Source organism: Mytilus galloprovincialis, chromosome 1, assembly GCF_965363235.1.
Source record: "Mytilus galloprovincialis chromosome 1, xbMytGall1.hap1.1, whole genome shotgun sequence".
Classification (NCBI taxonomy): Eukaryota; Metazoa; Mollusca; class Bivalvia; order Mytilida; family Mytilidae; genus Mytilus; species Mytilus galloprovincialis.
This window is the reverse complement of record NC_134838.1, coordinates 96,219,415-96,238,657: the sequence shown is the minus strand read 5'-3', so window position 1 is coordinate 96,238,657 and position 19,243 is coordinate 96,219,415. Positions and strand designations below refer to the sequence as shown.

Below are 19,243 nucleotides of genomic sequence, written 5' to 3'. Positions count from 1 at the left end.
AGGTCAAAGTACGACCTTAAATACGGAGCATTGGCTCACACCGAGCAGCAAGCAATAAAGCGCGCCATAATGACTTGTGTAAAACAATTAAAACAGGAAACTAACGGTCTAATCTATATAAAAACGAGAAACACTTATGAACCAAACCAACAAACAACACACACTGAACAACAGGTTCATGACTTAGGACAGGTGCAAACTAATGCAAAGGGTTTGAATTACTAGAAGTTTTAAGGCGCCATACCCTACCCAAAACCTGGGACAGTGATGTAATGGTAAAACACTAACACAAACTATGTAAAACAAATAAACAGCAACAAAGACAACAGTTTGCTACACGGTTGCAGGCTCCTGACTAGAGACAGACATATATATTGTGGCGGGGTTTATTTTATACCTGCATATTTGAAATCATATTGCTTTACTCTAATATGAGTGGTTGTTCATCATATAGATATGACTGGTTATTTGGTCTTGGATCCATGGATCATCAGTGACAATGTCGGTGTATAGAAATTAAAGTATTAACTGTCTGGTACAACGGTTCATAATATTAAACGAGAATATAGCTATGTATTAGTTGTTATAAAATACTAGCATGTGAATATCAGAGGACAAATGCAGACACAGTGCTGTTCACTTGAAGTTGAAAGGCACTATAGTGTAGTTTTTTTCATACATTTTTGAAAATGTCTGCCACAAACACGATTGCGTTTAATGATCTTTAATGCCCTGAATATATTTGTAAAGAATTTCAACGGCAAAATAGCGTTGCTTGAAACTAAATTAATGAACTAATATACATCCCAGGAAATACCATCTACAATGATTGAACAACAAATGATTATAACCTTTATATCAATAAATCTGTCACTTTAACATGCTTCTATGGAACAATGAGAGTCGGAGAAATAAGCAAACAACTAAAAAACTAAAACTTCACGCAAAATATGTATTGCTACATCATTTTGGATTTCCTCTTTAGTGTATGTCAAATAATGAACAAAATCACAAACAAGATCAAAGATAAAAGTCTTCTTACTTTCGAAAGGAAACAATCTATCCGATTTCCAAAAAAAAAGAGTTAATAATCTTCCTTTCCTGTAAATTTGCCCAAGGAACAATATTTTTTTCCATTTCCGAGGCGAGACCCTTAGTATCATATTGAAGACTGTACTATTTTGACATATTTAGTCTCAGAAAAATTCATAGTTACATCGAGATATCATCCTGAACCAATATAAAAAATAAGGTAGGAATGACGAAGAGACAACTATCCTCCAAAAAAATGAAGTGGATGTCCGCAATTATAGGCAATCGTAAGGTATTCAACAAAGAGAAAAACCTTTACTGTGTAGACAGCTATAAAAGGCCTCGACATGAAAAATGTGAAACAAATTTGAAATATATACAATTGCGAAAACTAACGACCTAATCCTTTCTAATCTGGAACATCGGTGTTAAAGCACAACATGAAGACACGCTCTGTAAAACCAGTAGCAAAGGGATCAAATCCAAAAAAATACTACATAGTTCCAAGGCACAAAAACAACTAATATTGAAACATAAGACACAAGGGAACCGAAATGAGAGTACCCTCAGTCACTGAAATCTGGTTTAAACCTAATTACACTGACTAATAAATGAATCATTTTCCACACTAAGCATCATCCATTACACATCCAACATAGTTGGAATAAACGACTCCATAAGCTGTTGAAATGCGCATGACCTTAGACCATAGTGTATGAAAGGAAAATGTTTGTATTAACCATGGAAGTATTATATTGAATATAATACTTCCATGTATTAACATAGAAAAAAAATACCTTTGTTGTATGTCCCAAATTAAAAAGTCTTGAAATTCTGAGAAATAATACCGTAAACTCAGGATAATAGTAATGATCAGTTACAGTAATGCAACAGAGGTGTTTTCCAACTTGAGAAAATGCATGATTGTTCATTGTAGCGATAATTGACTTTTCAGCTACTCAACAAAGAAGCAGCGTACTAAAAAAAACAATTTCCCTCAGAAATAAGTCTCATCACCTTGAAATTGTACATACGTAGAAACCAGCAATTTTCTCATAAATCAACATCTTACTACTTTCATTTCATATCAGGTCATTTTCAGCAATGATCAAATTACGGCTTTACAAAAGACATGATTATAGGTAAATAAGCACAGGAAAATCATAGGTAATAGAATGTTTCTTTTCATACAGTTGTAGCATGATCAACATCTAATAGGGCTCCACTGAATGAGCTTTGCTACATGCAGTCCTAAATGTGGTTTTAAGATAATATAAAAAGAAGAAGATGTGGTATGATTGCCAATGAGACAACTTTTCACAAGAGACCAAATGACACAGAAATCAACATAAGGTCACCGTAAGGCCTCCGACAATGAGCAAAGCCCATACCGAATAGTCAGCTTTAAAGGCCACGAAATGACGAATGTATTTAACAATTCAAAAGAGAGAACTAACTAACGTTAACAAAACATTAACCGAAAAACAAATATGTAACACATCAACAAACGACGACCACTCAGTAAATTACAGGCTTCTGACTTGGGACAGGCTCATACAAACACAACTTGGCGGGATTAAATATGTTAGCGTTATTCCAACCCTCCCCTAACCTGGGAACGAACTATAAAATCAGTTAAAAAGGGCTTAACACATCAGATGCATACAAATAGAAATAAATCTTACAAAAACACAGAGTGGACGTGGCGATACTTGTACATCCCAACATAAAAAAGGCATAAGTACAGATCTGAGAGAATTCACAGTTACTGAGATCTATAGTTCAAAGCGATGAACAGCAATAGAAACGATGGATCTCTCTGGGTACATCCCAACATAAAAAAGGCACAAGTACAGATCTGAGAGAACTCACAGTTACTGAGATCTAGTTCAAAGCGATGATTAGAAAACGATGGTTCTCGAGACTCTTCTCTCGGGGTACATCCCAACATAAAAAAGGCACAAGTACAGATCTGAGTGAACTCACAGTTACTGAGATCTAGTTCAAAGCGATGAACAGCAATATAAAACGATGGTTCTCTCTGGGTACTCAAGATTGCTTCACCATAAAAACTGACCGTCATGATGTAACTAATAGTGCTCAAAGTGGCGTAAAACAAAAAAATGGCCAATCAATCAATCCTTCGGTTGAGGTTTTTCAAATCGGGGTTTTGTGTCCTGAGTTTATATTCACTATTTCTTTTCATTAGCATGGGTATGAGATAAAAGATCATATCAAGATCTCATATTCAGTCTTTTTCCTAACAAAAAATGTTGAAAAAGCTTGATCACACGGGAGTGAGGGGGGGGGGGGGAATCATCGGATTGGTTATAGAAAAAAATAAGAAAGCAAGAAGCGAAAAGACAAGTTGTGAGAGCTTTTACACCAAAATGGACATAGCAGCAAGTAGCGTCACCTAATATTTACGCGGCATGAACTGAATATCAACCGTCCATGTATTATTTAAATCAGGCACACTGGAAAAAAATCAGAGGAAATGATGTCTTAAGCACATAAGTACATGTCATAAAAATTCTCCGTTTTTTTTTTTTTATAGTTTTCTTTGACAAAACTCTCAAGAAATTATTTTTTCCGAGTGCTTGTTTTATAAGTAGATACTTTTCAAAGTATAGTATAAAAACTCTACCTTCGGAAAGTCTTGCCATATCAACATACGTAATGCAAACATGCGAAAACTATTAGCATTGCCTTAACAACATAAAACAAGTGAAAAAAGGGGCGGTGGGTTACAAAACAAATTAATCACTTAATTTAGCTTCTGATAATAAAAATCAACCAGATGTAGTATAGCATATATAGACTGCACATAATATGTATATTTCAAAAGAGGCAAAGGTTAGAATCGGTATCTGCTGCTTCCAAATACTAATATTTCGATGTACATTGACAAGTGAACTTTAGCAGGAGAATACAAATATAGACTTTGTAACGTCACTCACTGTCAGGTGATGAGATAATTACAAGTTCCATCACAAGTGATCAAGATACGCCATATCGGTAAGTTGATTTATATTTTGTCCAACCTATGTTCAGTTTTGTTATTTTTTAGGCAACAAAAGTGATTCCAAATCGGATACGATTAAGTGAAAAATTGCTTGGTACTACATTTACATTTAGAGATTGCACCTAACAAAATATTGAACGGCTCAGATTAATTTTACCTTTTCAATAAAATTTGAAGCATATGTATAGTTAAGTTGGAATAATACGTTCCAATTTAAAAAAAAAAAAAAAAAAAAAAAGACCAAAAAAAAAGACAAAAAGACGAACTACAATACATTGCAATTTTTGGAATCCAAACTGTTTTCCGCTGTCACAAAAAGCATTTGAATATAAAAACTACAAACAAGATCGCAGAGCTGAATACTAAATGTTTCATATATATATATTCATTATATAAAAATCATTACATAATAGTAAAATGGTCATTATCGGGATTTATAAGCGAGGTGAAGAATAACACCCGCATTTAAAACTACCATCATTTTTCAATGCTATCTTACTAAAATGGAAAATTATCCTACCGGTTTCACACTTGATATGTCTCGTTTGGTGCAAAAGAGAGAAAATAACAAATATGAAATGGGTGAGAAACATACATACATGTGCGTTTTAATATATATTTTTAGTATCGAATACAGCTCTATTTAGGATTAAACCTATTATGCAAGGACATGCATTTTTTTTTCTTTCCAGATTATTTTCTGTCTAATGATGGTGATTTCATTAAGGATACCAATTGTGTTTTTACTTTTACCGCTATTGTCGTCGGCAACTCAACAATGGACAGATGGTGCGTGTGGCAACTGTATATGTAGTAGGAAACGTGGAAATTATGAAATGGAATATGCCGTCAACTGCACTGGAAAAGACATTAAAACTTTACCAGATAACTTGCCAAGAAACATTCATCGCCTGGATTTGTCATTTAACTCGCTTGGTAGTTCAAGTTTAAAAAATCTTGAATTGTATGGTAAGGATCTGATGTCTTTGTCCCTAGCAAGTAATAATGTCACAATTATAAACACGGATATATTATCGTCCCTTAGACATCTTGAGGAACTTGATTTGACGGGGAATGTGCTGGATTATATTGATGATCGTTTATTTTTTGCTTTAAATTTGCGAAAACTTAGCGGTATTTCAGCCAAGATGTTTCATCGTTCAGCTTTCTGGAAATTAGTAAGTTTGGAAGATCTTTCGGTTATATTTGAACAGGAAATGATCGATGAAAATATTTTCAAAAATTTACAAGTGTTTCATCTCGATGTGACATTTCGATATGCAAAAGAAATCCCAATTTCGTTATTTCATTTTGGAACGAACACGCTGACTAGACTAACTATTGACGGACCTTTATTATCATCTTTGCCAAACGGTATATTTGATGGGCTTACAGTTCTGAAGACACTGACAATTCGTGGTGGCAACATACGATGGCTATCAAACAGTCTTTTTTATAGACCCTCTGCTACTAGCATGCCCTTGCACCTTAACAAAATTTCTATTATAGGTGTCAAGTCTATCCCACGTGATCTCTTTAAAGGACAACTAAGTTTGAAATTTACTACTCTGAAAAACATAGAAGATATTCCACCACTTGATTTACCGATTCAACTAGATAATCTTGACATGTCTGGAAGCAATGTATTTAGAGTATCACCTGATGTCTTCATGAAACTGACAAATTTAAGAGAGCTAAATTTGAGTAATTCGTCGTTGACATCACTTGAAAGCGAATCATTCATTGGACTGTCCTCTCTATCTGATCTCGATCTGTCCAGAAATAAGATAGTTACTCTGCCAGAGAAGTTATTCGAAGCTTGTCGTTACACATTAGACTTTTTAGATTTAAGTTACAATCAAATACCAAGAATTCAGCCATTTTACTTCAACATGCTAAAATCTCTTAGAGTATTAGATCTTAGCCATAATAAAATACAGTTAATTCACGCGAAGGCTTTTGAAAAACTAAATATGTTGACCGACTTGAAATGCAGGGGAAATTTGATTTCTACACTTCCAGATACTCTCTTCTCAAACGTTCTATCCATTCAAGTGATAGAACTCGGGAAGAATAATATTTCAAGGATAGCATCTACCCTTTTTGATAATTTATATCAACTATCCAGTCTTAACCTGGAAAGTAATCCCTTACACTGTGATTGTAGCGTGCATTTGCTAAGAGTGAAATATCGTTATTTACAGATACAAGGAGTCTGCAAAACACCTGAGGAGTATTATGCGTACCAAGTGTCGAAACTAAAACGAGATGAATCGTGTTATAATATTGAGGAAGGGTCCTCATCTGTTAGTCTGTTTTCCTCAATACAAGTTACAACAGATTCCCAGAAAACTAGCTTTAAACAAACTATTAACCCGACACTAGCAATGATATCGGTCAGTACCAAATTGGTTGACGTTTTAGCAAGTAACACATCAAACGACAATTTATCTGGAAATAGTCACACTATTGAGCATTATGATGTCACTGAAGAACACCCTACATCTGTATATGTTAACCGGTCCCTGTTAGCAAAGCAGCAAACTACCATATGGCATGGCATCGGTTTTATTGTATTGTATGTTTGTGTTGGCATATTAGGCACCGTGATAATTATAACAACTGCTATTGGTTGTAGTAATGTCTGTAAAGATTTACGCAGACGAGGAACGTATATCCTTCCGCCTCCATGATTTAGATCATTGTTCACAATGTAACATTGGATTATTGAATTGGTTTTTTTTTACACTTGTGATTTCCATTTAAACACCAAGTTATGCAAACTATTGTGTTGTGTGGTATTATTTTTGTTGTTGTAGGTATTTTTTATTCTGTTCAATTACGTTCTAATTTAACTTTAAAGCTCTGTAAATGAGATTTATATATCATTATAGCAATAATATGGCTTTTGAAATGACTTTTTTGTGTTCTCTTCAATCTTTTTTTTTCTCTTTTGAATAATCTACAGTTACCTATTCAACTGTATAAAGATTAGATTTCATGGATATTTGTACTATGCTGAATGACTTCATATTTAGTCAGCAGCTCGAAAATGATAAGTTTAACATTACGTGTAAGCAAATTCCGATAAGTTTCATATTGCTTCTGATGATTTGTTCTAATGAGCACAACATATGTTTGACACATGCGCACGAACTTACTGTGTATATTAACGTTATTTCCATCGTTATCCTTTTAAATACAAAAATGTATATACATTTAAGCAGCTGGCATAAACTTTTATTATATATTTTTATAAAACAACATATATTTACCCTGCTCGTAGTTTCTAAACTTATCAAATATGAAATGTAATGCACAGACTAACGCTCAGTGTAAAATATCGACAAATATAATGCCTAACCATGTTAAAATAAGCATAGAGCATGACATGAAGAAATTATTTCTTAAATCAAAAAAATTATAAAGTATTAGTTAAGAAATAATTCCTTCATGATAAATCAGTAACAGACCCGCGGACCTGTCGTCACTAGTTGTATTCATTTTTCAATTTTAGTGGCTTATTCAGACATTATCATGTCTAAATCACTTTTATTGCACATTCTCGTTTTTCAAAGTTGTAAGCTACAGGAATCTGTCATTCACCATGGTCTCAATCTTCGACCATCGATTTATATAACTGCTCGTTATATTTGAAAGACAATCAGAAATTTTGTTAAAAAATTGTTAAGATTATCTAAATTAAATTCAAATTAAATTAAAATATCAAATTCGTTAGTGAGGAATTCTCACATATCTAATATGACCAACGCCTGTATTAAAATTTAGAAAAAGTGCAAATTGTAAGCGTATAAAAGTTTTTTCTCAATATATCTTTTTTTTAGCAATATTGAGTATTTATCAAGAAAAACAAATATGGCTTCTTTGAGGTCCTTTTGAATGACCTTTATAGTATAGTTGTGTCCGAAATCGTTGCAAAAACAACTTGAGACAAGATCAGAATATATCACACGCGCCGAAAAACAAAATCAAAACAAAACAAAAATTAAAAAATACATGCATGCTAATAAAGTACCCTTTGCCCCCTTAAAAAAGGATTCAATAACAAAATTAAACAGAAATAAAATTAAAATAATGAAATATTGAACACAAAACAAAGACAAGTGAGGCAAAAAAAGCATGAAAAAATTGGCCAGCTAATGCATTTTTTAGATTTACATGAATGAACTAATCACAGTAAATAAATAAAGACTCCAACAAAACAACTAAGGTGGGGAGCAAACTACTTAACAAGATCAAACTACTCAAACAATGAACAAAGTAGTAGTCAGCCGAGAACCAGCTTAGCAATCTACTTACTAACTTCTGAGATGATGTGGCCCGGAAAAACATTCCCACTGACATTTCAAAATTACATCATTTTAAACACTTCCGGTGTTTTCATTGCAGACGATTTTTTCCCATTTTGTCTATTCCAGTGCAGTTAGTGCATTAATTTGGTAAGTTAAAACTAAAAATAGTAAACAGTATTATAAACAAGTTAAAATGGAATTAAACAGACATTAAAATTGCATCGATGTAGTGAAAGAGACCAGAGTCCATGTTTGAAAATAGGTCTTGCAGTCCCTGGAGTTCAATATCGATATTTTATTGTCAGATGTCGCTGAGATGATGATTTTTTAAAATCTTCTTTAATCTGTATTTACTCTTGTCAGTTTCTCTAACTCTTATCAATGGTATGAACGACGCTCCGTATCTATGTTTTACTCATTGTTTTAGTCTGCAGATTGCTGTGCAGTTCCCCATGAAAAATTCAAAAACCAAAACATTCTATTTTTTCTTTCTAAGAAACTTGTAACTGACCCATGCCAGTTGACTGTGCGTGTGGGTTTGGGGTGTTTGTCGTAAGTCACCTGATCATGTGATATCTAGCAGTTAGACAATAGACAATATTTAAAAATTATTTGCACAAACACATTTACAAAATAGTTATGGCATACAATATTGAGACAATAAACTGAAAGTGAAAGCTAGAGAGTGCAGGACATAACTTCAAAACGATTTGTTTTCTCCCATATCCGTTAGTTTCACGAAATTTGCAATAACTTAAAGGGGGAAGACAAAGGGGTGCTCCTTTCCAAAATCCCGCTTTATAGTAAATTTTCGGCCGCTTCCATCATTTACATTTTCAAAATGCCGTTTTTCTTACCCCTATATTTCCCATCCCGAAAACGTGTCACCACCCTCATTCCTAGAAATCATGGTAAATGCGTTCAGCGCGAAAAGTGGCATCGCAAGATTTAAGGGGTCCCTGATTTTCATTTTTCTCCCCATAATTTCCAATTCCCTCCTCCTACTCCCACTTCCATTTTCCCTTACTACCAAACGAACATTTGGTCAATTATTTTTTCTATGTATATATTGTTGTCTTCCGGGTATTGGAAAAAATTGCCAGTCATGTTGCTTTCACAGGGAAATATAAATATGTTGACCTGAACAAAAGATAAATGTATACTGGCGTTGTGGATTAGAAAACTTAAGCATAATTCTTATAGAAGAATCATTCGGGAAGGAAATGAGTACATTTGTAAGTTATATGTTCGCAGAGAAATATTTTTTAATATCTTTTTATTTAAAAAAGGATCGGAAATTCAAAATGCCAACTTCGGCCCCATAGGATTTTTTTCAATATATATTGAAACGAAACATGACATGTTTATGAATTTGATGGCTTAGTTATTGGTCGGAGGCTTGCTGAATTAGCATTTGATATATTGGCTCACACCAACAGCAAGTTGTAAAGGGCCCCACATTCTATTTACATAAGTGTCATCGTCTTGTTTAAGACATTATGTTGATTTCTATATATGTCAATTGTTTTATTGTTGTTGGTTTGCTGTCTCAGTAATGTATTAAACCACACATCTCTTTTTGTTTATAAACATATTAAGTATGATTCATTTGTCATTTAAGTTAAGTTATAAATCGTGAATTAAAAATTTAGGATAAAAAATTATCAAAAAAATACGAGTTTTATTCTGAAATGACACTTTGATCTTTGCATTTAGCTTTAGATATGTTTTTTAAATGGATATCTCTCAATGCATTAGATTGGTTAAAAGTTGCAATCTGATTAGACATGTAGACAGATTTGGTTTTAAAAATGATGATTTATCAACCAAGTTGACACTACATGTACCTTTGCATTTTTCATATCTATAAAAACTTTGGAAAAATCAATAACATGTATATCCTTCAAAGGTTTATATAGAAAGCTTCCTCTTATGAAAAATAAAAGGTAGTGATGATGGATGGATATTTAACGTCCAACGGCACATCAAATGCATATTCAGGACAAGAAATATATTTATGTAATATGGATATAACCTCCGCTTAGTACTGGGCTTAAGCTCTGAGCCAGAACTTTTATATGCTTTTGCCGTGCACACGGTAACATTTCACAAGAAGACATCTCACCTTACTCGAACACATTATTCTGACAGCGAGCCGACCAATCTTTGCTGTTACTTCTATATGTCGTGTGCTTAGCAGAGAAGCATCAAATACCAGATTTTAAGTTTCTGGTTTGAACCGACCGGGAATCGAAATCCAGACCTCCCGCGCGAGAACAAGACCGATACACTGACACGACCGAGCTGTCAAAATTTTAGAAGACAGCTGAGGTGTTGAAGAAGTTTAGTTCTTGTTTCCTGAAATCAATAAACACATGTTTATTACACATTCAAGGAGAGTTGAAGTGGTTTGGATAGCTAGTGAAACCGATAAGTCCCGTCCTTTTCCAAAGTCTTGCAAAAAATACATTTTTTTCTTCAATTTTATCAAAGAATCTAGAAGCGCTTGTCGGTGTCATTGCTAACTGTAGGTGTAGCTAGTTGTTGAAAATGTCTATTACTATATACATGTATTGAAGAAATTACAAGTAAAAAGATAACAAAAACGTATTAGTTGCATTATAAATAATACCATTTCTTGTTTTCACATTCATTAAGAGACATTTAATAGAAAAAAAATATCTGGTAGAAATGTGAAAATTGAGTTAAAAATATTTCTTCTTTGTCAAGGATGGAAAATCGTAAGGGCCCAGAAGCCGATGGCCCCTTAAATGTAAGCTTTGATACTTTTAAAATGTTTCCACAAGTTTGCTTCACCATTGTATAATTGATACTAGCTTTTTTTTTTTAAAGCACAGGTCTCTTGCATTCATATTTGAATCGGAGGATCTTTTAGCATTTAATAAAACTGAATTTTTCTTAGATAGAGAGTGAAAATAAGTTTTGAAAATAATTCTGTATCATATATGTATGAACTCCATATTCCTTAACAAATCTGTTACTTTGTCACTGTGTTTACATTGTCCAAAGCATAAATTCGCTTATGAGCTTACCATCTTTGATAAGTTTTTTTCAACTACAACATTTTGTCATTTTTATTTCTTACGTCAATTTAACAAAAAAACCACCAACGTTTTATTCTAGATGTAATTCACTGGCTGTTGAAACTTTTTAAATAAGCTTAAACGTACATAAAAACCTATGGACAAGTATAAACAAAACTTGACATTTCATTTTGAATTTGAAATTTCGACGTTTTAAAACTCATTTTAAAATAAATTTGTAAATTTAAAAACCTTGAAATTATGGCTTATACTCAAAATTTGGAGATTTAAAATACTTATTTGTAAAACAAGTCGAAACTTTGGTCAGCTTTCTTGATGTCGAAATTTCTAATTTTTTAAAGTCAAGATAATATTTTACAAATGTCGAAAAGTCAAGTCAAGGTTTGAAAAGTTTCCAATTTCGATTTGAGGTCTAAATCTAAACATGATATAAAATGTAGAAATTACGACTAGGCCAAAATAAGCGATTTTTACAGGGTATCTATGCCGGATGCATAACTTATTCTTTAGACTGTCGAAAACTGAGAATATAATTATGATCTCTATAGTTTCATAGGAACGTCAGACAATGTTACGAAAAGTCCCAACACATCAATAAATAAAAAAGTCAGAAAGAGCGACATGAACCCCACAATAAACTGATGGTGATAACTTGATTGCTTTTATGTAGCCGTGTAACCTTTGCTTACTTTTCGTTACTTTGATTAAATTATTAAGGTTAGCACCATGCTTCAAGAGTTTTATATCAATGCATACTATTTTCTCCCATTATTGAATAAAGAATGTAACAACGGCAACAAAATAAGGATAAGCATTCCATTTAGAAATTGAGCTTTTGTGGTCTACTATACCTGTTTTAAATTATGTCGTCTTTTGTTAACCGCCTTTTATGATCTCGTGGTTAATGTGGGTAAAATCCGAGTTTTTGATTTTGAAATAGACATTTATAGTTTATACTTATGTACGCTGGGTGAGCGTGTCTATTTCTATTTTAGAAAAGGTTCGTTATCTGGTCGATACTTACGGAAGCCCATTTAGGACCTCCCAAAAATATACATTGTAATTTAATTTCGAAATCACGAATTTAAATCGTTATAAGTAATTGTACTAATCGTTATAACATATTAAATTCCTGATAACGAATTTATGGAAATCGTAATAACAGATTGTGTCATTCGTTATTACAAATTAAATTCGTTATCGCATTTTTTTGTAATTTGTGATAACGAATTTAAATCGTTATAACGAATTGATAATTGATTTAACAGATTAGATTCGTGATAACGAATTCGTTATCACAGATATTTCTGTAAATTGTGATTTCGGATTAAAATTCATTATTACAGATGATGTTTAGCTCACTTGGCCCTGATAAGCAAGTTATTAGCCAGCGAACCAGTTTTACACTAAAACTCACTAGGAAAAAGGTGTTTATTATTTTAATCCTAACATTTCTTGACCAATATATTTTTATTCCTTGTTTTTTTTTTTATCTAAAGTTTTTTTTTAGAGCGATGAATATCATTAGTGTGTATCGCACATAAATTCATTTTACACAAGACAAAGAAAGTAGTTTCACAAACATGGTTTATCGGAGTGTAAACCTAGGAATGAAAATCTAACATACCAATCACATTCAAGTATTAGTTATTTCAATGTATGTTAATAATAAAACAATTATTTAATAATGACGAAAACATAATAGGAGTGCAGCTAATTTGAAAAAAAAGATATGAAGAGTAAGAAAATAGAATATAAGTGCAAAAATAGATAAGGCTAACCTTAAGTGAAGTAAAGAGGGAGAAGTAAATCATGTTTCTGAATTCAACAATATGTGCAATGAACCAGTCTGCGTAACATGGCCGACATGGTGTAAAATAACACAAAAGGGAAACCTGCCAGGTTTTTTCTTTTATCTTGAAACAGCTAAAAATCATTTTATCACAAGATAATAAATGTAGCATCCATGAGGACACGAACTTCCACAATTTACATCAAAATTGTAAGATGACTATTTATAGGAATAATCTTTGCTTTTTTTGACGTGTTTAGCTCACCTTGCCCGAAGGGCCAACTGAGCTTTTCTCATCACTTGGCGTCCTGCGTCCTGCGTAAACTTTTACAAAAATCTTCTCCTTTGAAACTACTGGGCCAAATTTAACCAAACTTGGCCACAATCATCATTGGGGTATTTAGTTTAAAAAATGTGTCCGATGACCGGGCCAACCAACCAAGATGGCCGCCATGGCTACAAGTAGAACAAAGGGGTAAAATGTAGATTTTGGCTTATATCTCTGAAACCAAAGCATTTAGAACAAATCTGACATGGGGTAAATTTGTTTATTAGGTCAAGATCTATCTGTCGTATAATTTTCAGATTATCTGACAACCTGTTGTTGGGTTGCCGCCCCTGAATAAGTAATTTTAAGGAAGTTTTGCAGTTTTTGGTTATTATTTTGAATAATATTATAGATAGAGATAAACTGTAAACAGCAATACGGTTCAGCAAAGTAAGATCTACAAATAATTCAACATCATCAAAATTGTCAGTTGACCCTTTAAGGAGTTATTGCCCTTTAATATCAATTTTTAACAATTTTTCTAAAATTTTAGTATTCTTTTACAAAAATCTTCTCCTCTGAAACTACTGGGCCAAATTTAACCAAACTTGGCCACAATAATCATTGAGGTTTCTAGTTTAAAAAATGTGTCAGATGACCCCGCCCACTAACCAAGATGGCCAACATGACATGGGTAAAAATAGTCCATATGGGTAAATGCAGTTTGGGGCTAAAGTATCTGAAACCAAAGAATTAAGAGCAAATCTGACATGGGGTCAAATTGTTTATCAAGTCAAGATCTAACTGCCCTGAAATTTTTAGACAAATCAGGCAACCCGTTGTTGGGTGGCTGCCCCTCAATTGGTAATTTTTAGAAAATTTTGCAGGTTTTGGTTACTATCTTCAATATTATCTTAGATAGAGATAAACTGTAAATAGCAATTATGTATAGCAAAGTAAGATCTTCAAATAAGTCAACTTAACCAAAACGGTCAATTGACCCCTTAAGGAGTTATTGCTCTTTATAGTAAATTTTAAACAATTTTCGTAAATTATGTAAATTTTTGTAAACTTTTACAAAATGTTTTCCTTTGAAACTATTGAGCCAAGTTTATTATGGATAGAGAAAATTGTAAACAGCAAGAATGTTCAGTAAAGTGATATTGACAAACACATCATCATCACCAAAACACAATTTTATCATGAATTCTATTCTCGTCTATATTTTGTGTCCTTCGTTTAATATGCTGCTTGCACATAGACCAAAGTGAGCGACACCGGCTCTTTAGAGCCTCTATTTTTTTTTTATTTTGTGTTTTATCTATTATTTTGAAAATTATAATAGATAGAGGCAATCTATTATTATAGCGAAAATGATCATTGAAAAAGCAAAGATCTATAAATAATTCCATATGATTGAAAGCGGCAATTGACCCTTGTTTACCCTTAGGTTCTATTTTTGGCCATGGTGGCAATGTTGTTCTGTAGACGGGCTCACCGCACAATTCTATATAGTAAATACCCTTATCTTTTTAAAAAAAAAATACAAAAATTGTGATAACGAATTTATAGCGAATTATACAGTTCGCGATAACGATTTAAATTCGTGATTTTGAATTCAGATTATATTTTTTGGAGGTCCTAAATGGGCTTCCGTAGATACTGGATTCAAATATTGTATTTACAAATACAAATAGTATCAAACAAATAATGTATCCGTTAAATAACATCAACGAACTAAAATATAAATAACAGGGCCTGTATGCATAAAACTACTGAAGATTGTTTTCAGACGGATGGATTTTTTTACATGTCCTACCAAAAATTAGCATTCGAGTCATTCTGAATTAGCCTTCATTTCAAAATGAAATGTAGCATCCATGATGACACGAACTTCCACAATAAAGTGCATATGTATTGATTATACAAATCGTGTTTTCATGATCCTTGCAAATAATTATGGAATACTTCTTTATGTAATTTTATAGGGTTGTAAAAAGCGCTTTATACGAAATATACTTCGGTCAACGCTTTTACATCCCAATAAAATAACACAAAGAAGTATGCAATACACGAGCCTTATGACGAGTGTCACATGATTTGGAGCAGGATCTGCTTATCTCTCAAGATCACAATAAGTCGTCCGGTTTTATTTTGGTGTGTTTCGTAGTGCTCAGGATTTTAGTTTTTTTTTATGTTGTGTTTTGTATACTGTTGTTTCCTTATAATTGAGTTATTTTCGAGAATCGTCGAACCAAATTGGTCGATATACATCAAAACACCCGTATTGCAGTAAATGTTATGGTTTGGTTTTTATACAGTATTTCGCGTTTCGGAACCCGAAACTTCAATATACCTTTAAGGATACGCACAACCGAACAGTCCTTGCATTTTTCTTCATTTAACATTTGGGCTCGAGCTAGCATGATGCTTTTCTAGCAAAAATGTGTCGTACGCAAGGCACTGAACTTTTATAAATGTAATTGAAAAGTAGAGCTTGAATAATTGATTTTATCTATTTCAGGACACAGACAGAATGTCCAGGTTGTTATTTATACTTGCATTGTTCCTGAATACTGTATATTCATGTGAAGTTTGTGAACCCTGCGAGTGCAATGTAATCAGGTTCCGTAGAAGGTTTTTATGCACAGCTGATTGTTCTGATCGTGATCTAACTTCAATTCCAGGAACCATTCCAAGTGAGGTACATGTTATTGACTTATCTTACAATGACCTTCATAGTGAAGACTTGGCACGTTTAAAACTATTCACAGGATATCTTACGGATCTGAACCTTTCATATAACAACATCACATACCTTCCAGCTCAATCCCTGTCAACAGCCACCCAGCTCAATGTACTCAACCTTGATGGAAATATATTGCAGAAGGTCGACAGCACTTCTTTTGGACATTTGAAACAATTACACAAACTGATAGGGATACATGCAAAGACATTTGAAGAGAATTCGTTTGAGAATTTGGAAGGATTAAATTATATGTCTATCGTATTTGGCAGTCAAGAAGTCAGTGAAAACATATTTAGTCATCTCAAATTAAAAACTCTACACACCAATTTTAAAACAGCTAAACGTATTCCTGAAAAACTGCTTAATTTTGGAATTGATACGCTCGTAGATATATACCTGGATGTACCAAACGTTGAAAGTCTGCACGAGAATACGTTTAGTGGACTTACTATATTGAAATCCGTCACAATACAAACTGAAATGATGCAAACATTACCGAGCAACTTATTTCATTCGGGCGTGAATGACGATAGAAAAATGCCTGTTAATTTAGTGACTGTTATGATAGATGGCGTTAAATCACTACCTAGAAATCTGTTCGACAAACAACAGAGCTTGAAACACTTGGCTTTGAATAACATTGAGGATCTCATCTTGCCGAAGTCTGAATCCCAAGTCGACACACTAGATCTTTCTGGAAGTACATTATACCGTGTATCGGCGGAATGGTTTACTGGCTTTAGAAATTTACGTTTTTTAAACATGAGTCGGACAAAATTGGTTGAAGTAAACAACGACACTTTAATGCCACTTTCATCGCTAACGGTATTAGATTTATCATATAACAATATTACAAATTTACCAGACCACCTATTCCAATCCTCACAGAATACTATTGTAGCATTTAACGTGAGTCATAATCAAATTCGAAATATTTCAAGCTTAACATTTGAAGGGGTAAAGTCTTTGGAAAAAGTAGACATGGGACACAATAAATTAAACTTTATTGATGAAAATGCCTTCAGAGATCAATTCATGCTTACAGACTTATTTCTAAACGATAATGCACTCGTGTATCTTTCAGGGGATACCTTATATGACCAAACAAGTTTATTGGATCTTAATATTGCAAGAAATAAAATTAAACATCTTCCAGCACGTTTATTTAGAAATGCTCGATCTCTCAGAAGACTGGATATCTCTGGAAACAAAATACATTCATTGCCACATGACTTCTTCGAAACTATCCGTTTTCTTGAATTTGTATCATTAGATGACAACCCTGTTCATTGTGACTGTCCTCTAATGTTGATAAGAGACAGCATGCCTAGACTTAATTTAATTGGAAGATGTGAGGCGCCTCCAAAATTACAGGGTATGTTGTTGAAAAATCTAAAATTAGACGAAAATTGTTTAATTACTACAAGTCCTACAGTATTATCAACATCATTTTCATTCTATGACACATCGCTCGTTTTGTCTGCCACAACAGACCTTAAAGCATTTCCGTCTAGAATCTCATCAACGCCATATACTTATGCAACAGAAATAATGGAAATAGTATCAACATCAGCTCACCATCTTCATCCTTCAGTAATAGTTGGGATATTTAATCGAGACACTCCCGAAGAGGCTATAGGTAATGATTTCTATAACACATTCTTAGGAACCAGTGCTTTTTATATTGCTATTGGTTGTGTAGCTGCGGTATTCATTGGTGCTTTAGTTGGAATTGCTGTTGTAATGGCGCGTCGAAAATTGAGAAGCAGAGCCTATGAAGTAAGCGAGACCACTGAAATACAAAATGAAAATATTGCTATGGCTTTACGACATGTAAATGAAGAAAAAAGTGAAACATCGCAATAAGACAAACAATCCAAATATCCCCTTGAAGATTGAAAACCCATAAAAACACATATAATAATGTAGTTATGTTTTCTAAATATTAATTTTAGAAAATTATCAGTAAAATAAAAAAATGTTTTTGGTGGTTGTTGTCCATAAAAAAAGTGCCTTCCATGACACCCCTACCCGATCGCGTTTTTAAAATTCGTAAATAGCCCTGAATCTATATAATTAAAGTATGTAACATATCTATTTTTTGTTGAACTGCTGTTGATATTGTTTTAACTGACTACATGTAACTTACTGTTTGTGACAACAGGCACTGTCTGTTGATTTTTTTAGTGTACATATTTGAAAAAAAATTATTAAGAGATAAATACAACATTGTGTATAGGGTGCACGACACATTTATGTAATAGAATGAATTGCATGATATATTTGAAAAAAAAATGGATTGGTAAAGGGGATAACAAAACGAATATGACGTTAAGATTGGAGAAAGAGTAAGATTCAGACATATTGACCATCATTTTCATTGTCTCAAAAAAAAAAATCCTTCAAATGCATTTATGGAATGCATATCATGTTGTGTAGACGAATATCAAATTGTGTGTCAACCATGTTTTACTTTCATAGGATGAATGGATTTTTAATGACTCTGCATAATTTCTGTTTCGTCTTAACATCTATACTATATATGATTTGCTGTGTTTGTTCTGAATGGAAGACTTTAATAAAAACTAAGATATACGAGTTGTTAAAAATTGTAAATAAATATTGTAAGAAGACAAGAGTTGCATTGTGAAAAACCAAGGTCATTTTCCTTGATTTAAAAATCCTGTCATATTAATGATTTATTTATGTGACTTTGAATTCAACAATTCTTCCAATTGGAATGCATACCATCTTGTGTTCTCGAATATCAAAATATGTGAACCATGTTTTACTTTTATAATATTATTGATGTATATTAACACATCAAAAGAGCAAAAATGAAAATCAGATTTTTTTTTATATCAAGTTACTTTTGTTGCCCATTCGCAAACAAGCTATCCTCTATTTTTTTTTATTTAGTATCAAATCTAGATGTCATAAGAAATACAGCAATCACAGAATTGATTTTTTGTTCCGACTGTTTCTGGTGAATATTCTTT

General features: G+C 32.9%; 2 protein-coding genes across 2 annotated transcripts; both read left to right on the top strand.

Annotated features, from left to right (window-relative positions):
- Nucleotides 1-3,968: 3,968 nt before the first annotated feature.
- LOC143045993 (uncharacterized) lies at nt 3,969-6,971 on the top strand. Its single transcript, XM_076218910.1, has 2 exons — nt 3,969-4,050; nt 4,750-6,971. The coding sequence occupies exon 2, from the start codon at nt 4,765-4,767 to the stop codon at nt 6,748-6,750; it is 1,986 nt and encodes a 661-aa protein (XP_076075025.1). The 5' UTR covers nt 3,969-4,050; nt 4,750-4,764; the 3' UTR covers nt 6,751-6,971.
- A 1,287-nt stretch (nt 6,972-8,258) lies between these two features.
- On the top strand, nt 8,259-18,125 carry LOC143045986 (podocan-like). The gene is made up of 2 exons (XM_076218897.1): nt 8,259-8,517; nt 16,020-18,125. Exon 2 carries the CDS (start codon nt 16,032-16,034, stop codon nt 18,108-18,110), a length of 2,079 nt encoding a protein of 692 aa, XP_076075012.1. The 5' UTR covers nt 8,259-8,517; nt 16,020-16,031; the 3' UTR covers nt 18,111-18,125.
- The last annotated feature ends 1,118 nt before the right edge of the window (nt 18,126-19,243 follow it).